The 22414-nt window shown below is 38.6% G+C and overlaps 2 protein-coding genes and 1 non-coding gene across 3 annotated transcripts; 1 reads left to right on the top strand and 2 right to left on the bottom strand.

Moving 5' to 3' along the window:
• Positions 1 to 2971: 2971 nt before the first annotated feature.
• LOC125099442 (keratin-associated protein 8-1) lies at positions 2972 to 3526 on the bottom strand. Its single transcript, XM_047729134.1, has one exon. It carries the CDS (start codon positions 3489 to 3491, stop codon positions 3300 to 3302), a length of 192 nt encoding a protein of 63 aa, XP_047585090.1. The 5' UTR covers positions 3492 to 3526; the 3' UTR covers positions 2972 to 3299.
• Positions 3527 to 6755: 3229 nt separating this feature from the next.
• LOC125090097 (small nucleolar RNA SNORA29) lies at positions 6756 to 6904 on the top strand. The gene has a single exon (XR_007124193.1). It is a non-coding gene; the product is annotated as a small nucleolar RNA SNORA29 (small nucleolar RNA).
• Positions 6905 to 21303: 14399 nt separating this feature from the next.
• LOC125098750 (keratin-associated protein 7-1) lies at positions 21304 to 21990 on the bottom strand. Its single transcript, XM_047728231.1, has one exon. The coding sequence runs from the start codon at positions 21948 to 21950 to the stop codon at positions 21687 to 21689; it is 264 nt and encodes an 87-aa protein (XP_047584187.1). The 5' UTR covers positions 21951 to 21990; the 3' UTR covers positions 21304 to 21686.
• Between the last annotated feature and the right edge of the window lie 424 nt (positions 21991 to 22414).

Raw genomic sequence — 22414 nt, 5'->3', positions numbered from 1 at the left:
ATATACATAACTTAGCTTTTCAGATAATTAAGAACAATAAAAAATTAATGGGAAGGTAGGAAAGAAAAACAGTACTTTTCTTCATGTGTGACCTGAGATGAATCCAAGTCATAAATATAAATGGAACATCTTAGTTCCCAGTTTCAAAATAAATAGAAGAAAGCTAAAAGCATAGGCTATGAAAACCCATGATAAAGAACCCTGTAATTGTTCCAAATTGATGGTCCAAACATAAGTGACTTAGGGATATTTGTTTAAATACAAATTCACAGACCCTGTAGAAGATTTGCCCATCAGAAGGGAGGTGGAGAGGAGGGACTAAATATATGCATTTAAAAAAATAGGTAATAGAAATTAATTACAGTTAAAAAATCACTGAATGGGGATGCCTGGGTGGCTCAGTTGTTAAGCTGCTGCCTTCAGCTCAGGGTCCTGATCAAGTCCTACATCGGGCTCCTTGCTCCTCTCTCTGCCTCTGCCTGCCACTTCTCCTGCTTGTGCTCAGTCTCTCTCTCTCACTCTCACTTTCTGACAAATAAATAAATGAATAAGATCTTTAAAAATCACTGAATGACATCAAGTAATGTAGAACATTTTCATATTACATAGGAAAATATGAGTTTATAAAATCATCAAATAATATACTTTCTCCTTTAAGCAGAGCATGGCATTAGGACCCTCAGCCCCAGTAGAGTGATTGAAAGGTGCCAAGCATAGATGTATTTCAGTGCACATCTCTTACATCTTTGGATGTAAAGGATGTCTTCCTTTGTCCTTAACTGGTGATGTAAAGTATTTTCCTTTCTCAAGATTTAGTTACCTGAGGATGGATGGATGGATAGATAGATGACAAATAAGAGAGTGTGTGTGTGTGTGTGTGTGTGTGTGTGTGTGTGTGTAAGTAATGACCCTGAAACAGTGCTTCTTACAATGTGGAACTTAGACCACCTGAGCTAGAAGCTAAAAACTTCAGATTTCTGGTTCTTCCATGTTGTTTGTCAATGACAAGATTTCCTTCTTTCTTAAGGCTGAATAATATTCCATTGTGTGTATACTATATTTTCTTTATCAATTCATCTCTCCATGAAGAGATACTGTTTCTGTATCTTAGCTACAATGAAGAATGCTGCAATGAACATGGGAGCACAGATATCTCTTTGATATAATGATTTCATTTCCTATGAGTATATACCCAGAAGAGGGACTGCTGGATCATATGATAGATCTATTTTTAATCTTTTGAGAAATCACCAGGTTGTTTTCTGTAGTGGCTGAGTCAACTTATACTCCCACAAACACTGTATAAGTGTTCTCTTTTCTCCACAACCTTACCAACACTTACCTCCTAACTTTTTGATAAGAGCCATTCTAACACATGTAAAGTGATAATTCATTATGTTTTGGTTTGTATTTCCCTAATGACTAGTGATGTCGAGCTCCCTTTCATATACTTGAAATAAAAATCCTCACCATATGAGGTGGTGAATAATATGTTAATTAGCTTGACTGTGGTACTCATTTCACAATGTCTACACACATCAAAACATTCTGTTGTACACCTTAAATCTATACAATTTTTATTTGTCAATTAAGCCTCCATTAAGCTGAAAAAAAAATTTAGATTTCTGGACCATACCTCAGATGTACCAAGTCAAAATTCCTAGAGACGAGGCATAATTTCCACTTTCTGCAAGTTCCCCAGGTGATTCTCCCGCACGCCACAATTTCAGAAACACTGGGGTAAGATATCTCTCTGAGCTCTCTTTAAACACATATTTTATATAACTCCATCATTCTAGAATGATCAAATAGACATCTTCTAGTTTAAATCTGACTCTGTAATTCTTGAAAAAAAGTCTCTTTTCCTATTCTAATATGCATGTTTGATTAAATTATAATTCTCAGCATGAATTAATATGCAGCTGCTAGAAAGTTTCAAACGAGATTTTATTGGCTATCACAGTAGTCTACTGGGGAAGAATCTACCAAGTAAATCCTTGAACAAGATGTTTTTTGAATTTTTTAAAAGACATATGTTTTGGGTAAAATATGGTGGAGAAAATACTCTCTTCTAAAGTAATCTCTCCAAATAGCCTTTACATTTTTAGCTACGAGACAAATCAGAGGCACTATAGACATGTGCAGATATTCAATAAAGGTGCAGGGTTAAGCCAAATCCTGCTATCACCAAGAATATTTGTACTATACATAAAATGTTTTCAACAGGAGGATTGAGACATTTTTGACTTGGCTTATGAAAGGAATGTAGCTCTTTTCTCTCAAGGAGCCGGAGAAAGGCTAATATATCTTCAGAAACACTTCTTTATAGTTACTTTTTCCCCATGTTTATGAAAAGTTACTCATATCTTTAAAGAGTAAAACTCACTACCTGGTATCAATTGTACAAAGTTTATGAAGCTTTCCATCATTGTTTCTTACTTGGAGTTTCTAAGCTGTAAAATAAATACCATAGGTGTTTTGATATAAGGGAATAATCCCTCCCCCTAAAAGACTCTCAGGCTCCCAAAATATGTCTATAGCTATTCTATTACTTGAGGCCTCAGAATTTTTTCGTAGGAAACATGGTATTTTTTTTTCTATATTCTTGCATCACTGGGAAAGGGAACACAGTGGGTTTCACTTGTACTAACATGGAAATAACTGGAAAAGCCTCCTGATAATGTTGGGTTTCCTTGAGGAGGGGAAGGAGCAGTGAAATGAGAAACACCAAGAACTGAATGGTGCCCCACTGCCCAAGGATTGGAGGTAGATACCAGAAGTAAAAGATGAAGACAGACTTTTTTTTCCCCCTCACTAGTAGCCCCCTCTTGCCTGTTTATCACACCAGATCAAGGATTATTTTCTTTCTTATTGCTTCTAAAGCCCACATGAGGAAAACAAACACATCTCCCTCCACACACAGAAACGTGCACACACCAAGAAAAGAAACTCTGCTCAGGTGAGAGTATTCTGCTGATTGAGACAAGTTTATTGAGAATTCAACGCGCACATCCACAACTTTATCAAGAGTCATGAGCATGGTGAAAAACTCAGAAGAAATACGTCGTTGGGCGTCAAGTTTCTGAAAATGTCTCAAAGAACATCATCCAGGGAAGGCAGCTGGAGGCATCATCGGCTTTTTCGTTTCCTTCCTTCTGGACTCTGGAGCTAGGTCTGAGAAGCGGTGACTGGTACATCATGGAGCAAAGGAGGACTAAAGAAGGAAGTAAAGGAGAGACGTGGAGGGGCGCCTTTCAGCCTTGGTAGAGAAGATTCTATGCCTCGGCAATTTCAACAGATCAGTAGAGATCAAATGGCCAGTATCTTCTGTAGCCAAAGGCCCCACAGCCATTGTAGCCATAACCGAAGCCATAGCCCACTGGGGAGTAGGTGCTGCCATAGCCACAGCCCACGCTGTACCCCAAGGGGTAGCCATAGCTGCCCCAGTAGCATCCTGGGAAGACGGCACCGGAGAAGTTGTTGCACTGCATGGTGTCAGGAGTGGAGGGCTCAGGTAGCTGGGGAATGTGTCTCCTCTGTGTGATGATTCTCCAGGCTCAGAACCTTCTTTATATACCCTGACTGTGGGGTGTGGTTAAAAACATGAGGGCCTCATTTTCATTCTTGATACCAATTTTCATTCTTGAGACCACAAAAAGCTCGTTAATTTGATCTGCTCTTGTGTTAGATGTCTTTACAGCTGCTTAAGAAAGCTCTCACGTCATAGAATACAAGGACAGGATCCCTTCAAAGTATGTCCTTCACTAAAGAAGTATTGCAGTGACTTCAAAGCCCTGGGTCCTATAGACCCTGGACAGAATTCTCTGTAAGCAAGCTTTATGAAACCAAGAACTGTTCTGTTAAATCTTATTCAGTTCTCTTGCTCACTGAATTTCCACAACACACAAGGTGGAATTCAATAAATATGTGTTTGAATAAATTAAATGAAGCGATAAACACATAGTGAGTCCAACTAAAACTCGAGGTATTTCTTAGTATTCGCTTGGTTAAAGAATTCTCTTTTTGGTACTGTGCAAGACAAATGCCATAGAGCTCATAGGAAAGTCTCCTTTTTATTTTTTCCCTATCTCTAGCTCCTTTGTCTTAAGGACTGGTTTTAAAATTTATTCTTTATTATAATCCCCACATGAACTATATCTAACATCACATTTTGAGACCACTGCCTGAACTAATAATCTTATAATTGTTAAAAAAAAATGGAGTTTTTGGATTAAATTTTTTAAGACTTATTTATTTATTTTAGAGAGAGAGAGAGAGAGAGCACGCATGAGTAGGGGGAGGGACAGATGGAGATAATCCTGAAGCAGAGTTCATGCTGAGCAGGGAGCGCAGAGCCCAATGTGGAAATCGATGTGTAGCTTGATCTCAGGACCCTAAGATCATGACCTGAGCCAAAACCAAGAGCCACCCAGGTGCCCCTTGAAATGAATGGTTAAATAAATATGATTTGTTGATCTGGTACGCTTTTTTTTTTTTGAGAATTATATACACTTTACTTGGTATACACTCATAAAACATTTGATAGAGACAAATAGTTTTTTCTGAAACCAATTTCAGAACCCAGGTCTTTCTTACTCTGGGACTGGTGATAATCCTTACCTGTTGGGTCCCTGTGGAAATCTCAGTTGTCTGGCATTGGTTCTGAGGATCTAATGAGTATCTCTTCATTGTGTCCCACATCACCTCATTTTGGGCTAATCTGCACATGGTTGCCACATTCTTGTTTCAAGACTTACTAATCACAAAGTTTTGTTTCTCCTTATATGATGGTACTTCATCAAGGTACCATCTTTGACAATGGTGTCTTTGTTAATTCATTTCTTTTGGATGCCTCTGCTTTCTTAATCTTTTTTTTTTTTTAATTTTATTTTTTATAAACATATAATATATTTTTATCCCCAGGGGTACAGGTCTGTGAATCGCCAGGTTTACACACTTCACAGCACTCACCATAGCACATACCCTCCCCAATGTCCATAACCCCACCCCCCCAACCCCTCTCCCCCCATCAACCCTCAGATGGGATTGCGAGGGAGACAAACCATAAGTGAATCTTGATCTGGTACCCTTTTAAAAATAAATATTGAAAACAGCTATAGAGGGGGTGCCTGCGTGGCTCAGATGGTTAAGTGTCTGCCTTTGAATCAAGTCATGATTTTGGGGTCCTTGGATCATGCCCTACATCAGGCTCCTGGCTCAGCAGGGAGCTTGCTCCTCCCTCTCCCTCTGCCTCTCCCCCTGCTCATGCTCTCTCTCTCTCTGTATCTCTGTGTCTCAAATGAATAAACAAAATCTTTAAAAAAAAGGAAAGAAAATAATAACAAAGTAAAAAACAGAAAAATGAATGGCAAGTTTTATTCTGAAATGTATATATATGTATATATATATATATTTTTTTTTTTTTTTGCTGGATCTAATAAAAGCAGATTATCTGACGAATGTGACAATCTTGTGAAGGGCCAGGTGGGATATGAAGTCAACATTTCACTCCTCACACCCCAGGAGTGAGAAGGAAAGCCATTCCTCTCTAAATAGAAATTTAGTTCTCAAAACCGGAGTGAAAGAATGGACAAGATTGATCAAAATTACTTTGGGTCATGCAAGACCTAATAAACTATTCCAGACATTTGCACTGGGATTGCCCAGAATGGCACTTGGTAGAAAACTTACAGAATATACAGCAGAAGAGGACACATGGCACAGAAACAGAAAGGCACAAAGCTATAACAATTCATTCTTAGAAGGCCATGGGAAGAATATGTATTACATGCTGGACCCCAAAATTTTGTAGATCCCTGTGTAGGTCCCAGAGGTAGATTTCCTCCCTATCACCAGCAACTAAGACCTAAATTTCTGGGAGTACACAGAAGTCACAGGTTGAATCCAAAGGCAAGGTGAGACATCTAGAAAAATATAAAACCATGCAGCATTCTAACCACTAATTGATTAATTACAGGAGAGGCATTTTTGAAAATACACGGTGCTGTGTTACCATCTTTTTTTAAGAACAAAGCACCATGACCACCTAGGTTGACTCAGTACTTACAATTCAAACACTTCATGTGACTTACAGCTAAATAAGGTCAGGGAATTAAAACTGGCTTTGCTCCTAAAATATAAAGGTATTCAAGAGTAGGTCTTCCCCTGAAAAAAAAAAATCACAGAATGATTAACACTATGTCTTACTCTCATCACATTGCTCTGCTCCATAAAGAAAACAAAACAAAACAAAACAAAACAAAACAAAAGTAGCATTATACAGTGGGATGGAAAAAGATTTGCCAAAATCTTTTATAATGTTCTGTTGAAATGAGTTTCTCCCTCACCTGACTACCCAATCTGGCAAGATGTTAGCTATGCCCTCCATGGTACAATACCCAGCTCTGTATCTGAGTGGTAATGGTAAATAAAAATTAAAATATGACATCTTTTTAAAAACTTAGGACCTTGGGGTGCATGGGTGGCTCAGGCAGTTAAGCAGCTGCCTTATGCTCAGATCATGATCCTGGGGTCCTGGGATCAAGCCCTGCTTTGTCAAGCTCCCGGTTCAGCCAAGAGTCTGCTTCTCCCTCTCTCTCTGCCCTCCCTGCTTCTCGTGTGCTCACTTTCTTTATGTCTCTCTCTCTCTCTCAAATAAATAAATAAAATCTTTTTAAAAATTTTTAAAAATTAAAAAAAACCTTAGGCCTTTTCATAGCAAACATCCTGAATTTTCTCTAGAACGTCTACAAAAAAATCCCAACACAGAAAACTTTCAGGGAGACACATTATCAACAAGTCACTTAAAAACAACTGATTAGGGATAGATTAAAATTGTCATGATCTGGCAGAGGAAGGAGTTATTTGTGTTCTCTTTCTTTATGAAGTGGCTGAATAGGAAAAAACAAAACAAAGAAAAGAAAAGAGAAAAGAAAAGAAAGTAATAATAAAATAAATAAAATAAAAATGAAAAACAAAAACATAGCTAATAGCTAGCCTAATCTTGCATTGGTTCTATGAAAGCTATATTCTTACATAGGTATATCTAGGGAAGATCTAGGTTTTGTAAAGCGTACAGTTTATACAATGTTGAGAACCCTCTTTAAGAAAAAGAACATAATATAAAAATATAAAATCAAATACAAAATTAAATATTTGTTGAATGCTAAAAGAAATCAAAAAATTAAACTCTAACAAAAATCATAAATATTACAAAATTCCAAAAGGAGTATTTTTACTACTTAACTGCTTGTCATACTTCCATAATATTTTTTCCATAGATTAGCTTCTGACTCCATCATTTCAAACTATTTTCTCTACTATTCATCCTGTGCTGAATGCCATGGGGCAAATTCATACTGACATGTGACCTCTTATCCTACATCTTCATATCAAAAACTTTGTGTAAATTAGGGGAGTAGATGGTAAAGAATTCCTGGAAGCCATCCCCATACAAGGATAGCTCAAAATAGCCTAATGAGACACAGAAGTGACTGCAAACCACACTCCGAATCTATTCCCCCATATCCAAATTAAATGTATCTCCTTGTCAACTTGTCCTTAAGCCAAATGCCAAAAGACCCATGGCCCTCCAGAACCTCCCAACATGAGGGAAAGTGTGAGGTAGGGAACCCCTGGTAGAAAGCAAAAAATGTCTAAACCAAATGCAGTAAAAATGTCTTGCTTTTGTGAGTTCCTCAAAAAAACAGGATCATGTGACATGGAGGTTTGATAAAAAGAAAAATATTATATTGTCGCATGAAAAATGACTCAGTACTAGACTAATCATTACTGGATACTTATTGGTTTGGATAAAGTTCATGACCCCTTTCTTTTTTAATAACATCTTAAGATATTATTTAATAAATTACTTGATTTCTTCTTTTGTATTTCTTTGATTTTAAATAAGGTCTGACATGAATAAAGATAGAAGAAAGTCCTGCTCTTTGATTTTCTACAAAGGAGCAAGAACCATACTGTGTACAGATCTTAGAAATAGAGTCAATTCCAGCATGCACAGAAAGATAGTTCTTGTCTTGTAAGCATCACAGATAAAATTTCTAGCTTCAAAATATTATAATTCATTAGTAATGAGAGAGAAGTTACAAGGGAATGTTTTAAATGAGTTTTAAAATATTCATCTGTGGTTACTTTGTAATACAAAAATGATCTTTCCATTTATCTTTTCAAAAATTTATTCTTAAAGACATTTATTAGACATCTGCTGTGTTTCAGGTATGTTGTTAGGTTGTAGCAATCTGAAGATGAATGAGAAATAGTAATTAAAAGAAAAATGATAAATAAATAAATAAACAAGTTTACCCATTCTACCCTGCAAGTCCATATTGCCTTCTGCAGACTTCAGGGATGATGGAGAGAATGAACAAGTCTACTTGAACTCAGGGTAGTGGCCATGGAAAACTTCACTATGGAAAGGATAAATATTTGAACTGGGTCTTGAAAATGGGTGAGTTTTGGTTAGGGGGATAGGGTATATTCCAGAAAGAAGTGTTTTAAAGTCTCAAAGTTGTTAAATACTACAGAGTCTTCCAGGAGTCACAGACGATTCAAAGGGGCCGCAGCCATGGTGACAGGAGAATTAATGGAAGCTGGGGCTGAAAAGGTCGGGGGCATGTGAAACTGTACAAGATGTGGAGGCAAAGGGAACCACTCATGCACTTAGCTAGGGGTGGCGGGCATAATCAGCTTTGCATTTCAGAAAGATGACTGCTCTGTTAGTGTGGGGGATGAATTGGAATGGGGAAATCCTGGAAGTATGTATGAAGATTGGGTTTTAAATTGTATTCACTAGGAATCCTTTTGGCTGCAAGTAACAAAAACCCACGCTGATCCCTGCTTAAACAAAAAGAGCTTATTTTCATGACTACTCAAAAGCAAGAACACTGGCCATTCCAGGGCTGCCTCTGGGCTTGGCAATGTCAGGGTGCAGAGCTGGCTCACTGGGACCTCTCAGTGCTCTCCCATCAGCTGCAGAATCACTACAGCAGGTGCATCCCTCATATTCTCAAGCATCAACATCCAAAACCGAGAAGCAAAAGAGAGGATCTCTTCTCCCACAGCTCCTTTGTATTTACTCTCTCCAAAGAATTCTTTTCACATTTGCCTTACAGTGTATTCCCACTGGCTCCCATACTCTAGAACTGAATCACATCTCATGGTTGGGCTATAGAGGAGGCTGGAAAAGCATGCATCCAGTATTTTCTTCTCCTATAGTGCAAAGTGGTCTCTGCCGACCTAGCAAGAGGGAAAGGAATGGCCATTGGGTTGGTAATCAGTAGAACTGCATGAAAACCATCACACTAAGTTAGGCAAGAGAGGCTGGGAGCCTAAATTCAGGTGACAGTATGAACAAGAGGATGAATTTAAGAATTTTTAGAAAGCTAGATTTAACAATTGTGGGTTAACAATCATCTATCATGGTCATCACCCCACAGCCCCACCAGGGAATCTGAAACAACATCCATGGAAGACACTGTGGAAGGAAGACCAAAGGGCAGGACTTCCCAATCTTCTTCCCAGATAGCACACACAGTACATTACACATCTTTGGGATGCAGTGGAATAATCAGGTGAGACTCACTGAGAGGAGATAGCCATGCCCCAAACTCAGCCGCCCCAGATCCTGCCGAGATCAGCCAAAGACTGAGACCGACAGCACCTCTGGCACACCTGTAATTCAGTGCTGAGGTCCTCCAATTAGTCAGGTCTATAAGGCACTTGGGACAATTAGAGACAATAAAATAGCCTGTAGAGACAACATCTAATTACTGTTACAGGAAGCATATAAAGAGAACTGTCATGCTTCTAATAATGTAAAGTTATCCCAAGGAAAATGCTCACTCAGACCCTTGATTGTAATCCTCCTAACCATTGCTGTTCAGTTACTACTATCTGACAATCAAATACCATGACCCTCAAAATATGATTTCCCTTCAGTTAATTTACTAACTTGCATATAAAATTTAATTATTATTGTCTAGGCCCTCTTACTCGGAAATTGTATCTGGTTTTCAGTAAGAAGATAAGATCTATCCCCATGCTATGAGATATTACTATCTGAATCATAAGAATCAATACCCAGGAGCAACCCTTGACACGCCCTCATTTGCAAATTCAATCTATTACCAAGCGCTGTCAATTTTGCCTTCTAAAAGTCTCTTGACTCCATTAATTTCTACCAATCTCCATTTCACTACATCTGTTTCCTGTTATTTCCTACTGCTCCAAATTACCACAAACTTGGTAGCTTAACATAACACGAATTTGGGGCACCAGGGTCCCTCAATTGGATAAGTGTCTGACCGTGGCTCAGGGCATGATCTTAGGGTCCTGGGATTCTATCATGGTCATCACCCCACAGCCCCACCAGGGAATCTGACACAAGACATCCATGGAAGACACTGTGGAAGGAAGACCAAAGGGCAGGACTTCCTAATCTTCTTCCCAGATAGCACACACAGTACATTACACATCTTTTGGGTTCCTCCTGCTCAGTGCCCCTCCCCAACTCATGCACTTGCTCTCTCTCTCTCTCTTGCTCTCTCTCAAATAAATAAATAAAATATTGTTTTTAAAAAATTAAAATTAAAAATAAGAAAAACACAAATTTATTGTCTTAAACCTCCTATGGCCAAATGTGTGAAATCAGCAGTAGGCATGGTTCCAAAGGTTCTGAGGGGTGAATTGGTTTTCTAGCTTTTACTAGCTTCAATGGAGGCCAGCTGCATTCTTTGGCCCATGCCTCCTTTCCTGCCTCCCTCCAATGTCTTGCTTCTCCTATGCTATAGACTGCTATCCTCTTGCCTCCCTCTTACAAGGATCATATTGAGCCCATCTGGATAATCTAGGATAATCTCCCCAAATCAGGATCCTTAACTTACTCACCCCTGCCTCACTAGCAGTAAAGTAGGGAGTCTGATAAGGTAAGATAAGATAACAAAGTGGACAATTTGGGGGCCCATTTTTCAGCCTACCATATTACCCAATGCAAGCTATTTATTTATGTACCTGCACTGCTATGGTGGCCTCAGAACTACGCAGGTGACGGCTTCCCCCCTTACAATCTCCTTCCAACAACCAGCATTTACAAAAGGCAGATCTGGTTGTGAGAGACACACATTAAAAATGTTTCAATAACTAACAATTGCTTTCAGGATGATTTTTCAAATTTATCTTTACACTGACCTAAAAGCCCCCAACTCAATGTTTAACCTTCACTGTCTTTTAGTGTTTCAAAAGTACCATGTTCCTTCTTGCTCTCAAGACTTGGCACTTACTATTTATTCTGCTGGAATCCTTTTCCCTCTTCTCTCCCACCAACCTCTAGACACCAGCCCAAACACTTCCTTTGCAAGGTCTTTATGTCCTCCCCTGCATTAGCTAAATCCAGCTACAGCATCATGGCAGACCACCATCTCCCCCACATCTGCAGTACTTTTCACTGTTGTCCTTTAACTTTATCCGTGTGACTGACAGATGCTTCTCTAACCTGCTAAATGATCAGCAAAAATGATGTCTTTAATCAGCCTTGATTCCTCAGTGCCTAGCTCACTACGAGGCACAGTGCAAGTTTTCAGTAATACCAACTAAGTAAATGAATGAATAATATTCTAAACATTTGGTCACTGATGTGTTGGTAAAATTTAGGCAAATTATTTTTCTGGGTCCCAAGCCATTTGACTATAAAATGAGGTAAGCTGGCTTACTGAAACTCACCACCTCAATGATTTTCACATCAAAATCACAGATGACCCAATATTACACTGCAGCCCACACTCATTGGAATCTGGCCAATTAAGCATGCCACTATATGATTCCAGTAAAGGCAGTGGTCACACCTTGGGAAATTTGTAGTGTTCCACAGTAAGCTATCTGAAGATGTGTCCTCTTAAACAAAACACAACACTCAAAAGGAGATGAACATGAGTCGTTGAAGGATAAAAAGGAGACACCTTCTTGCCCCGGCTTAATAAACCAGACCTAACATAACTTACTGTCTTGGGAAACCTTGCTTCCCAGGAGACATTTGGCAATGTCTTGAGTCATTTCTCTTTGTCAGGACTGGTGGGAGGCTGCTTAGCCTCTCATGGGTAGGAGCCAAGGTTGCAGCCACAGTTTACAATGTACAGAGAAACACTACATCTTGAGTTCTCACAGCAAAATCTATCCAACCCACAGTGTCCATAGAGCTAAAGTGAAGAAACACCAGACTGAAGTCAAGATTGCAGGCCATCAAATATGGTTGCCAGACAATATACCCCCAAAGTGTCACATGACAAGGCCAGAACTTATTGACCAAGTCTTAGGGCTAACTTGAGACATTAATTTCAATGCCTTGCTATCTCAGCACTTGTAGGGCTACGCCACATTCGTGAGGCCACTTGGTTAATTATCAGAGCAAACGCCTAATTACTGAAGCTTGCTGTTTGATGTAGAACCCATGATGTGTCCTTAAGAAATAAGGTGACACCCCAGGAATGCCTGGATGTATAATAAGCTCACTGACTGTCAGAGACAGCTTGCAGGTGTTTAACAACTGACATGAAAAGTCATTCGAAGGAAGGTATGGTTTTGTTGTCAGCTTTCAGTCACTGGTGGGATAAGAAGGTCATTTTTAGCATCTACTCTCTATTCTCAGTAATGCAAAACAAGGAGCTGATGTCCACTTTTTGGACACAAAGGGAGAGGTAGAGCCAGCAACTGGGAATGTGCGTGCAAATTGAAAGCACGGCACCAACCTGTACACTGACTTAGTCCAAAGAATGAAAGATTAAAAAATTCTGATCTGTTGTGTCCCTCAGTACTAAACAGCATCACTGATGACTGGAAGCACGACACTTCAACGTATGTACTCATCGTTGCCCTTTGGGAGGCCTGAGGTTATGTCCTTCTGATGACAAAAATCACGTTTTGCATTACTGCCACACAATGAATGATGGCAAGCTTGAGCTACTAGAAGCATCATGTCCTCAAAAGTTTTTGCTGACCAAAAACTAAATATACAAATAAATACATTTAAATTTAAAAGTGAGGACCTAGGTCCCAAAGATTTATCTCAAAATTTTAGGCTGCTCATTAGGGAAGCCTTAAAAATTCTGCAGTTGCAACCCAGGGCGTTGGACGCAGAAGCTTCAAAATGGAGATAATGAGACACACTTGTAAAGAGATTACTAAGAGGGAAGGATTACTGGAAAGGGAGGAAGAAAAGAGCAGGACACTCTACTGTGAATCTTGTTGTCAAAGATAATGTCAGGAGTCTCAGAGGCCAGTCACTACAAAAGGACTGGTGTCTGAGAAATAACAGGGTATTTTTAGAGATGATTCTCAGCACATTCAAGAGTCTCACAGAATATCCTAAGAGCTCTCTGCTGGCAGGCCTTAGAAGCAAGAAATATTTCCATTTATCTAATAGAAAGTTCTCCTGCTTCAGTTTTAAGTGCTTTTCCTCTACCCACAATGGAAATGAAAACCATAAACTAGTTTTTCTGTAAATAGCAATAAAAATAGAACAAGAACATAAGAGACATCATACGTCAAAAACTTTACTTTTTTGCTAAAAATGTTAATACCATTTCATCAGTGCTTTAAAATCAAGAGTGAGACGTATGTCCCTCTCTACTTCCTTTGGGGTAAGCAGCCACAGGACTGGGCCAGTGTTTAAACTTTATGAGCTCATGAATCACCTGAAATGTTGTCAAAGCTCTGAGTACAAAAGGAGCCCACGATTCTGCCTTTTGAAGAAGTTCCCAGGTGATGCCAATGTTGCTTGTCCTCTGACCATATTTCAAGGAACAAAGGATGAAGCTTTATCTCTAGTTTTAAAATCATTATATTAATCCAGCAAATATTTATCAAGCATGTAGAAGACAACAGTGGTGATAGAACAGTGAATTAAGCACAGTGTTTGTCCTTAAGGAACTTACAAGCATACACACTCTATTGAGGGAATCAAGGATCATAAGAAAGATAATCAGCAGCCCTCACCTCATTAATAATAAGCCAGAGCATTCCCCACATTCATACACAATCTTCAGAACATCAAATCAGACAAGGTCAGTCCGTGACAATGATGGAGTAAGACAAAAAAAAAGGCCACTCTGTAATCATGTCCAAGAACAGATGGAAACAGGAACACTATTCAAACCCAACATGACTAGGCATCATTGTCAGTGACTGTTGCCTCTTGACCAATAACACCTTTAGCCTTATTCCACCTCCTGGGTAAAAATTATTAAAACACCCCAGCCATAGAATTAGGTACCTCTGGGAGGCAGAATAATGGTCCCGCAAAGACATTGCCATCCTAATTCTGGAACCTGTGAATCTATTATACTATGTGGCAAAGGGGAATGAAGGTTGCTAACCCACTGGCTTCGAAGACAGGAGATTACCCAGGATTATCTGGGTAGGCCCAGTGTCATCGAAAGTGAAGGAGGAAGGTAGGAAGGTCAGAGTCAGAATCCAGGAGAGATATTTAAAGATGTTATGCTACTGTGTTTGAAGATGAAGGAAGGGGACACAAACCACAGGACTGGGGGCAAGCCTTTAGAATCTGGAAAAGGTTAGGAAACCGAATGAATACAGTCCTACCAACACCTTGATTTGAGCCCAGTAAAACCCATTTTGAATTTCTGACATCCAAAACTGTAAGAGCATATTTGTGTAATTTTAAGCCATTAAATTTGTGGCAATTTGTTACAGATGGTATCCAATACGGAAATGACCACTGCCCTCCATTAGTCCTTTCCAGAATTACCCCATTCAAGCCCAGATCTTAGAACAAACACCTTCCAAGCCCCCCTTATTGAGAAATCCTGTAATTTCTCATCTTGCATTATTTCTGCTCTTGGAACAACTTGATGAACCTAACTCTGACGACGGGTGTGTTCCTGGTGGTCTTGGTTGGTGGACTTTGGCAGGACAGTCTGAACAGGATGATATTAAAGTAAAGAGAGGTGGGGCTTTCAAACTGGAGCAAGGGAAGTTCCCTGGGGTAGAGGAAGACCTTTTGAAGGATCTGTAGGAGTTAGATGAAGAAGGGGACAGAAGGAAGCAAAGAACTATGGCAGATCCAATTATGGGAGAGGAAAGCATGGTAAGGACAAATAGGAAATGGGGCTAGAGGAATCAGTACTCTTATGAGCCACTAGTTGATCTTTATCCTGAAATCTCTAAGTAACAAAAAAAATAAATAAATAAATAACCCGAGTTTGTGAAAGAAAGCCATATTATTAGATTCACATTTTGAGAGATGATTATGTCTGGTGTATGGAAGTGGGGTTAGGGACTGGCTGGCAGACTGGATAGGCAGTGGGTGCAGTAGTCCAGGCATGAAATGACACAGGTGTAAAGCAGGGCAGAAATATTAGGAATAAGGATATAACATCATTTCTTAGGCATGATGAGGAAGGAAAATCTAAGGGCTTGATATCTGGATAGAGAATGGAGCCTAATACTCTAAAATTTATTTGGCAAGCTTGTTAAATAATGGAGGATCTTGATAGTCTCAGTTATGGGCAAATCAGCAAATACCGAGTTCACATTCTCCTCTCTTATCAGTGATAGAAGGATGGCCTCAGAAGGAATCCAGAAACCCCAGCCCAAGTGTTGGTTCAAGTCTCAGCTTTCTTCTTGGTGAATATTTGCCCACAGGAAAATTGCTTAATTTCACCAGTTTCCTCATGATACCCAATCTCCCAAGACAATTGTCAGAATTAAATAGAATTCAGTGTTGGTAAGGATATGGAGAAAAGGGAACCCATCTGTGCTGTTGGTGGGGATGTAAATTGTTGCAACCATTTTTGAAAACAGTATGGAGGGTCCTCAAAAAACTTAAAAATGGGAATACCGTATGATCCAGCAATCCGATGTCTAGGTATATTTCCAAAGAAAATGAAAACGCCAGTTCGGAAACTTACCTGCACTGCCCATGTTTACTGCAGTGTTTTTTACAATAACCAAGACATGAAAGTAACCCAAGTATCCATTGATGGATAAAGGGATAAAGAAAATGTGATCAATAGATGATAGATATAGATAGATAGATAGATAAATGATAGATAGATAGATAGATAAATGATAGATAGATAGATAGATAAATGATAGATAGATGATAGATAGATAGATAGATAGATACAATGGGTAGATATATGATATATAATGGAATTTTATTCATGTAGAAAAAGGAAATCTTATCATTTGCAACCATCTGGATGGTACGTTACACTGAGTGAAACAAGTCAAATAGAGAAAGATAAATGCCATATGATGTCACATATATGTGGAATCTTAAAAATGGAAAAAGCAAAAACGGAGCTCACGGACACAGAACATACTGGTGGTTGCCAGAGCCAGGGGCGGAGGGTGGGCAGAATGAGTGAGGGTAGTCAAAAGGCACAAACTCTCAGTTACAAATAAGTTCTGGGGATATAATGTATAGCATAGTAACTATAGTTAATACAGTATTGTATTTTTAAAAGTCGCTCAGAGAGTAATTCTTTAAAGTTCTCACCACAACAAAAAATATTTATAACCGTATGGTGATGGATGTTAACTAGACACTGTGATGATTATAATATATATAAATATCAAACCATTATGTTGTGCAGCTGAGACTAAGATAATGTTGTCAATTACATCTCAATAAAAAAAGAATTAAATAAGATTCTATGGAAGTATTTTGTGAACTGTAAATCACTATGTAAATATAAGGCATAATTGCTGATCGCATAAGAAGTGACATTAAGCAGGAATAGTTCTGGGAAAGAGTTTTATAATTCTGAAAGTGCTGTGTAACTCATTTTAGAGTGGAGGGATGGATTTGGAGTCAGACACTCCTTGGCTTTATGTTGGCATGTTTTCTTTACAAATGGATGTGAAAGCTCAAACTATTTAACTTTTTAATATCAGCTTTCTCTTCAGTAACATGGGTAGGTAAGGAAGCCAACCTCAAAAAAATTGTCATGCAAATAAATATTGAAGTTAAATTATTGTTGTGCCTGTCACATCATTACTGTAGGAGGAAAGGAGACACACTGTTATACTTAATCCCTTCTTGGGCTTTTTAAGGTATTTACACTTTTTAGCTTCAAGATGGCAGATGGGGCCACCTGAGTGGCACAGCAGGTTAAGCATTCAACTCTTGGTTTAGGCTCAGGTATGAACTGAGGGTCATGAGATCAAGCCCTGAGTGGAACTCCATGTCCAGCAGGGAGTCTGTTTGAATTTCTCCCTCCCTCTGCCCCTCCTACCCCTCAAAAATAAATAAATCTTAAAAAAAAAAAAAAAGGATCGCAGACAGACCAAACACATATCCCCCCCACCCTCCAGAACGCATTCAATTATAACAAAAGGTGGAAGCCAACAATGACAGAATTGTAGGAACAATACAGATTGAGGAGGGATTAACTGAATATCTGGATGATGGGAAGGAGATGGAAAGAAAACAGAAAGAAAGGGGAAACCATAGCAAAGGTCATGAAAAGGAGGCTATAAGCAAAGAGAAAGCTGTTATTCCCCTTCAAATCCCCAGAGAGAACCAGGATTGCTGCACATAGAAAAATATAAAGATTGGGCCTAAAACAGAGATAGGGTGGTTAAGTGAAATTCTAGTTGAAGAACAGAAGTGTTCAATCAGCAGGCAACCATAATGGTCACTTGAACTTTAGAACAAATGACCTTGGGGCACCTGGGTGGCTCAGGCATTAAGCATCTGCCTTTGGCTCAGGTCATGGTCCCAGGGTCCCAGGATTAAGCCCTGCATCAGGCTCCCCACTCAGCGGGAAGCCTGCTTCTCCCTCTCCCACTCCCCCTGCTTGTGTTCCTGCTCTCCCTGTCTCTCTCTCTCTCTCTCTGTCAAACAAAGAAAACCTTAAATTAAAAAAAAAAAAAAAAGAACAGATGACCTTTATGCTCTGGCATTTGGGAACACCACCCTCCCTCCCCCGCTGCCAGCCTAAAGGCCAGCCAGTTCCTCTTTTACCCTAAATGAATCCTTTGTGACCTTCCCCCCATATGCAGAGCTCCAGCACACCTTCTTACTGTATCATTATTAAACCTGATGGGATGATTGACAATCCTAGCAATGATAAGGTATAAATGAGCATATATAGCAACAATAGCTTCTAAATTGCAGTCTTCCCTTAAGGGATCTAGAGGCCAGGAGAAATCACTGATTCCATGACTGGAGCAGAGAAGTTCAAGATGAGCCTGGAACATTCTGTTGAGCCAGAAATTAAAGAATTGATCAAATACTGATTGGGCCATTTCTAAAGAACTTAGGAGCTTCTGTAAAGGTTTTCCCACTGTCCAAAGCTGGGACAATCTGAGCATCAAAATTAAAAAATAACATTAACCGATTATAACATATTGAGTAAAAGAAGAATCCACAAGCTTATGTTGATATAAATACTGATACAAATAAATAAGCACAAAAAAAAAACTAAATGGGGAAAGAAAATTCTTTCTTAAGGTTGAGTGCCAACTAATAAATAGTAGAAGGATGTATAAAATCAGAAAGTCACAGATGGATCCTAAAATGAGTGGGTAAAAAGCTTTTAAGTGATAGTATGCTTACATAGTGTCAGAGGATCAACGCAATAATTCCTAATGACAAAGTAAAGAAGCGTAAAAGATCCGACTTTTACCAAGTGGTCAAAATTTATAACAAATTTGCATAAACCAACATCATGTGACCCTGATAAGATGCACCAAGGAGAACACAGCATTACTTCTGCCGAAGATGTTTAACATGAACCAAATCACGAGGAAAGTCAGACAAACCAAAACCATGGGACATTCTGTTAAGTAATCAACATCCTTCAAATTGGTTGAGGTCAAGAAAGACAGAGAAAGGCTGAGGAACTGAGGCAGATTAAAGAATTTAAGGAGACACACACATGATACTGGCTCAGATTCTACAGGGACAAGGGGAAAAATAACTACTAGGGACAAATTGGGACAATTAACTACAGAGTGTTGATTAGATAACAGAATTAATATTAAATTTTCTAATTTTCATGATTATTCTGCCTTTGTTCTAAGGACAAATCAACATGGTACCTGAAATATATTCTGAAGTGGGTTTTCTACTCTAAATATTATATATATTACACACACACAGTACTGTATGTATATTATATTACATGTAGTAATGAAGTAAGTGGGGCAAGGTATAAACATTTAGTAAATCCAGGCACGCAGAACTTTCTTGCACTGTCATGGCAACTTTTCTGTGAATCTGAAATTATGTCGAAATAAAAATTTAAAAAATGTAACAGCAAAACACAAAAACAATTATGGTTTTAGAACAATTATGCTTTAGGTAAATGTTAGCCATGATGATAAGGATCTAGAATCTTATGGTTGGTAGAGATCCCAAATCATCCATTTAGTACCTGATGCTCTTGGAATCTCCCTACCAGATCAGTCTACCTATATGCTGGAACTTCGCCAGTGAAAGCCCACTTCATCTCCAGATAGCCCCATTCTTCTTCCTTTTTGCATACCTGTTATCTGTCTCGATATATAACTCTTAAGTCACCTCTCTCATGGTCATGTTTATATACCCAAACTTTCCTTCTATGAAAGCTTACACGGTTTATGCTATGTTTATATGGACAAGGGCAAATAATAACTCCAAAGGACATTATTACAGCAATTGAAAAAATTAGAGTATGTACTGTAATTAAATAATAATATTATATTAATATTATAATATATCAATATTAATATGAATATCAATATTAATTTTTCATTTTAATAATTATGCTTTCCTTGATCTTAAGCTAAGTGTCATATATATATATGTGTGTATGTATATATATATATATACATACATATATATATGTGTATGTATATACACATATACATACATATATGTATATGTATATACATGTATATACATATATGTATATATATACGTATATATATGTGTATGTATATACATACACATATATACATACACATATATATATGCCTTTTATCATAGGCTGTCTCCTATTTTAAGTCCTTGGAAGGAAATGAATAAAGAATATCTGTTTATATTTGGATAATCATTTATGACACATTTATTGGTGTAAAATAGGAGACTATTTAGTTTCCTTTATATATTGAATAAAGTATATTTAAGTCTTCAGGGCAAGGATTATGTTTTATTTGTCTCTATGTCCCCCAAGTCTTAGGACAATCATTGGTATTGTGTCTACTTGGCAAATGTCTATTGAGTGAGCCTCTCTTGAAAACAGTCAGTTTCTCAGGCCAGTCTCTATCTTAGGTGGTTTTCATAGTCCCCAAAACTCTTAACACAGTGGCGAGCCCAGTAGTATTTCATGCATACATGAGTGAACGTTATATTGAATTATTCAATATTTTGCACCCATGAAGCAGGGATTCAACAAGTCAATGAACAATTATTGAGCACCTTCTCTGAGAGAGGCTGGGGGTGCCAAAAATACTTGATATGTGAATGAATAAGCTTTCATTCAAACAAAGTATTTTGCTTCAATAAAGCAAAGATTTTTCAGGAGGCAAGACAAGAAGCATTTTCTAAGTATAGACCACATATCATTTCAAGGGCTTTCGATGGCAACTATCATTCTAAAGAATAAATGCTTCATTTTTAATACAGCTATATGTATATATATATATACATATATACATATATATATACATATACATATATACATATATACATATATATACATATATATATGTATAATCAGAAGTGAAGCGAAGTGGATGGGAAAAATAAAACTCATCTATCAAAAAGGAAAAAATATTATATGATTTTTAGCTGTTGGCTTCCCTTTATACACCAAATCTTAGAAACTCCTAAAACAAAGATTCATAACTAAGTCCATTTAGCTGAAATTCTTTCAGCAGACTGCATGGTTCAAACTTCTCTAGATCCGAGTTCCATAAACAGCAGGGAAAGGGGGAAAGAAACTAAATGAGATGGTGTCACTAATGAAAGAAGGAAAGAAATTTTTTGAGCATTCAACAGCTAAGAAATGTTCCTACTTATAGTCAGCATAGAAAAACACTGACAATGGCAGTGTATTTTGGATTTAATTTAGAACCCTTTTAAGACCTTTTTAAAAATTGAAATCTCAACATTAAGGGACAAAATAATGAGGCATCGCCCTATCCTGGTGTACAGTCTGAACTCAAAATTAAGTTTTGGTTAAAGCCAGCCACTATAGGTTGAAACTGGCTGATGAATTCAAAAGCATAAAAGCAGGGTAAAATAAATAACAGGAACAAAAACACGTGTGTGCTGAATGAAATAGATTTATTAAGAGACTGATAGCAAAACCCCTTTCTACCCACACCCAATTGTAATACATGGATGTCGATGCAGAATTTAGTAACACAGGAGCAGAGCAGCTAGAAGAGGCAATCGACTTGCTTCACGGCTAAAATTTAGGTATGTCGGAGAAATACATCTTGCTCTCCTTGGCTGTAGGTGAGTATCAGTTCAGTATTGGATGCCTGGATGGCTTGTTCGGCATCGTCAAAGACCAGGAACTCAGTAAGAAGTCAGGAAGAAGATGGAAGATGTATCTCCCTCATGCATCTGGAGACAGGAAGACAGTTGTTGCTCTTTAGGTTGGTTCGCACACAGAGAATCGATGAGGAGTTCTGCACTGCCTGGAGCCACGGGTCCTTCAGTAAGTACTATAGCCGAAGCCAGAGTTCGAGCCCCATGGCCTGCAGAAGCTGCCACCATAGCAACAGCCCCTGTTGTACATGTTGCTACCACCAAAGCTGTAGCCCAGGGAGCCGTAGCCATTGCATCCATAACCGTAGTTCAGGGGAGAGCCCAGGGGAATAACGCAGTTCAAGGGGGTGGCTCTGAAGGTCCTATGGAAGTTGGTTCCATAGCAAGGATAGCCAGGGAAGTAGCTTCCGCAGCAGAAGAAACGAGTCATGGTGGCAGGAGTTGAGGAGGAATGGGATGGATGGGGAAGAGCGAGTTACCCAAGTGTGAATGCTGGTCTCCTCCTGCAGAAGGCTTTTTATACCTCCAGCTGGTGGGCATGACACAGTTGTCTAAATATCTTTCCATTCATTTGCATAAATAAGTCTCTTATTTGGTAATAAAATGCGCGTAAAGGAACCCACAGACTCATAGCCCACATTTTTGTTGGCTTTTCTATTTGCAAAGGAATGTGCTGTGTCTTCAAAGCCAAGGCCATCTTTAAGAGACAATTGAATTCTTTTCATCAGTGCCCCATCGTTTAACTACCCTTCGATTGCATCATGTGAGACTCTTTAAATCCTCTGATGATAAACTCCTCCCAAGACAGAGCTAGACTAAAAAAGCTTTGGCAGCCATGTGAACACTTCTACACAGTCTTGAAATTCTCTCCCTATGCCATTTAAAAACGTGGGT

Source organism: Lutra lutra, chromosome 1 (assembly GCF_902655055.1).
Source record: "Lutra lutra chromosome 1, mLutLut1.2, whole genome shotgun sequence".
In the NCBI taxonomy this organism is placed as follows: domain Eukaryota; kingdom Metazoa; phylum Chordata; class Mammalia; order Carnivora; family Mustelidae; genus Lutra; species Lutra lutra.
This window is presented reverse-complemented; position numbering and strand designations above follow the sequence as displayed.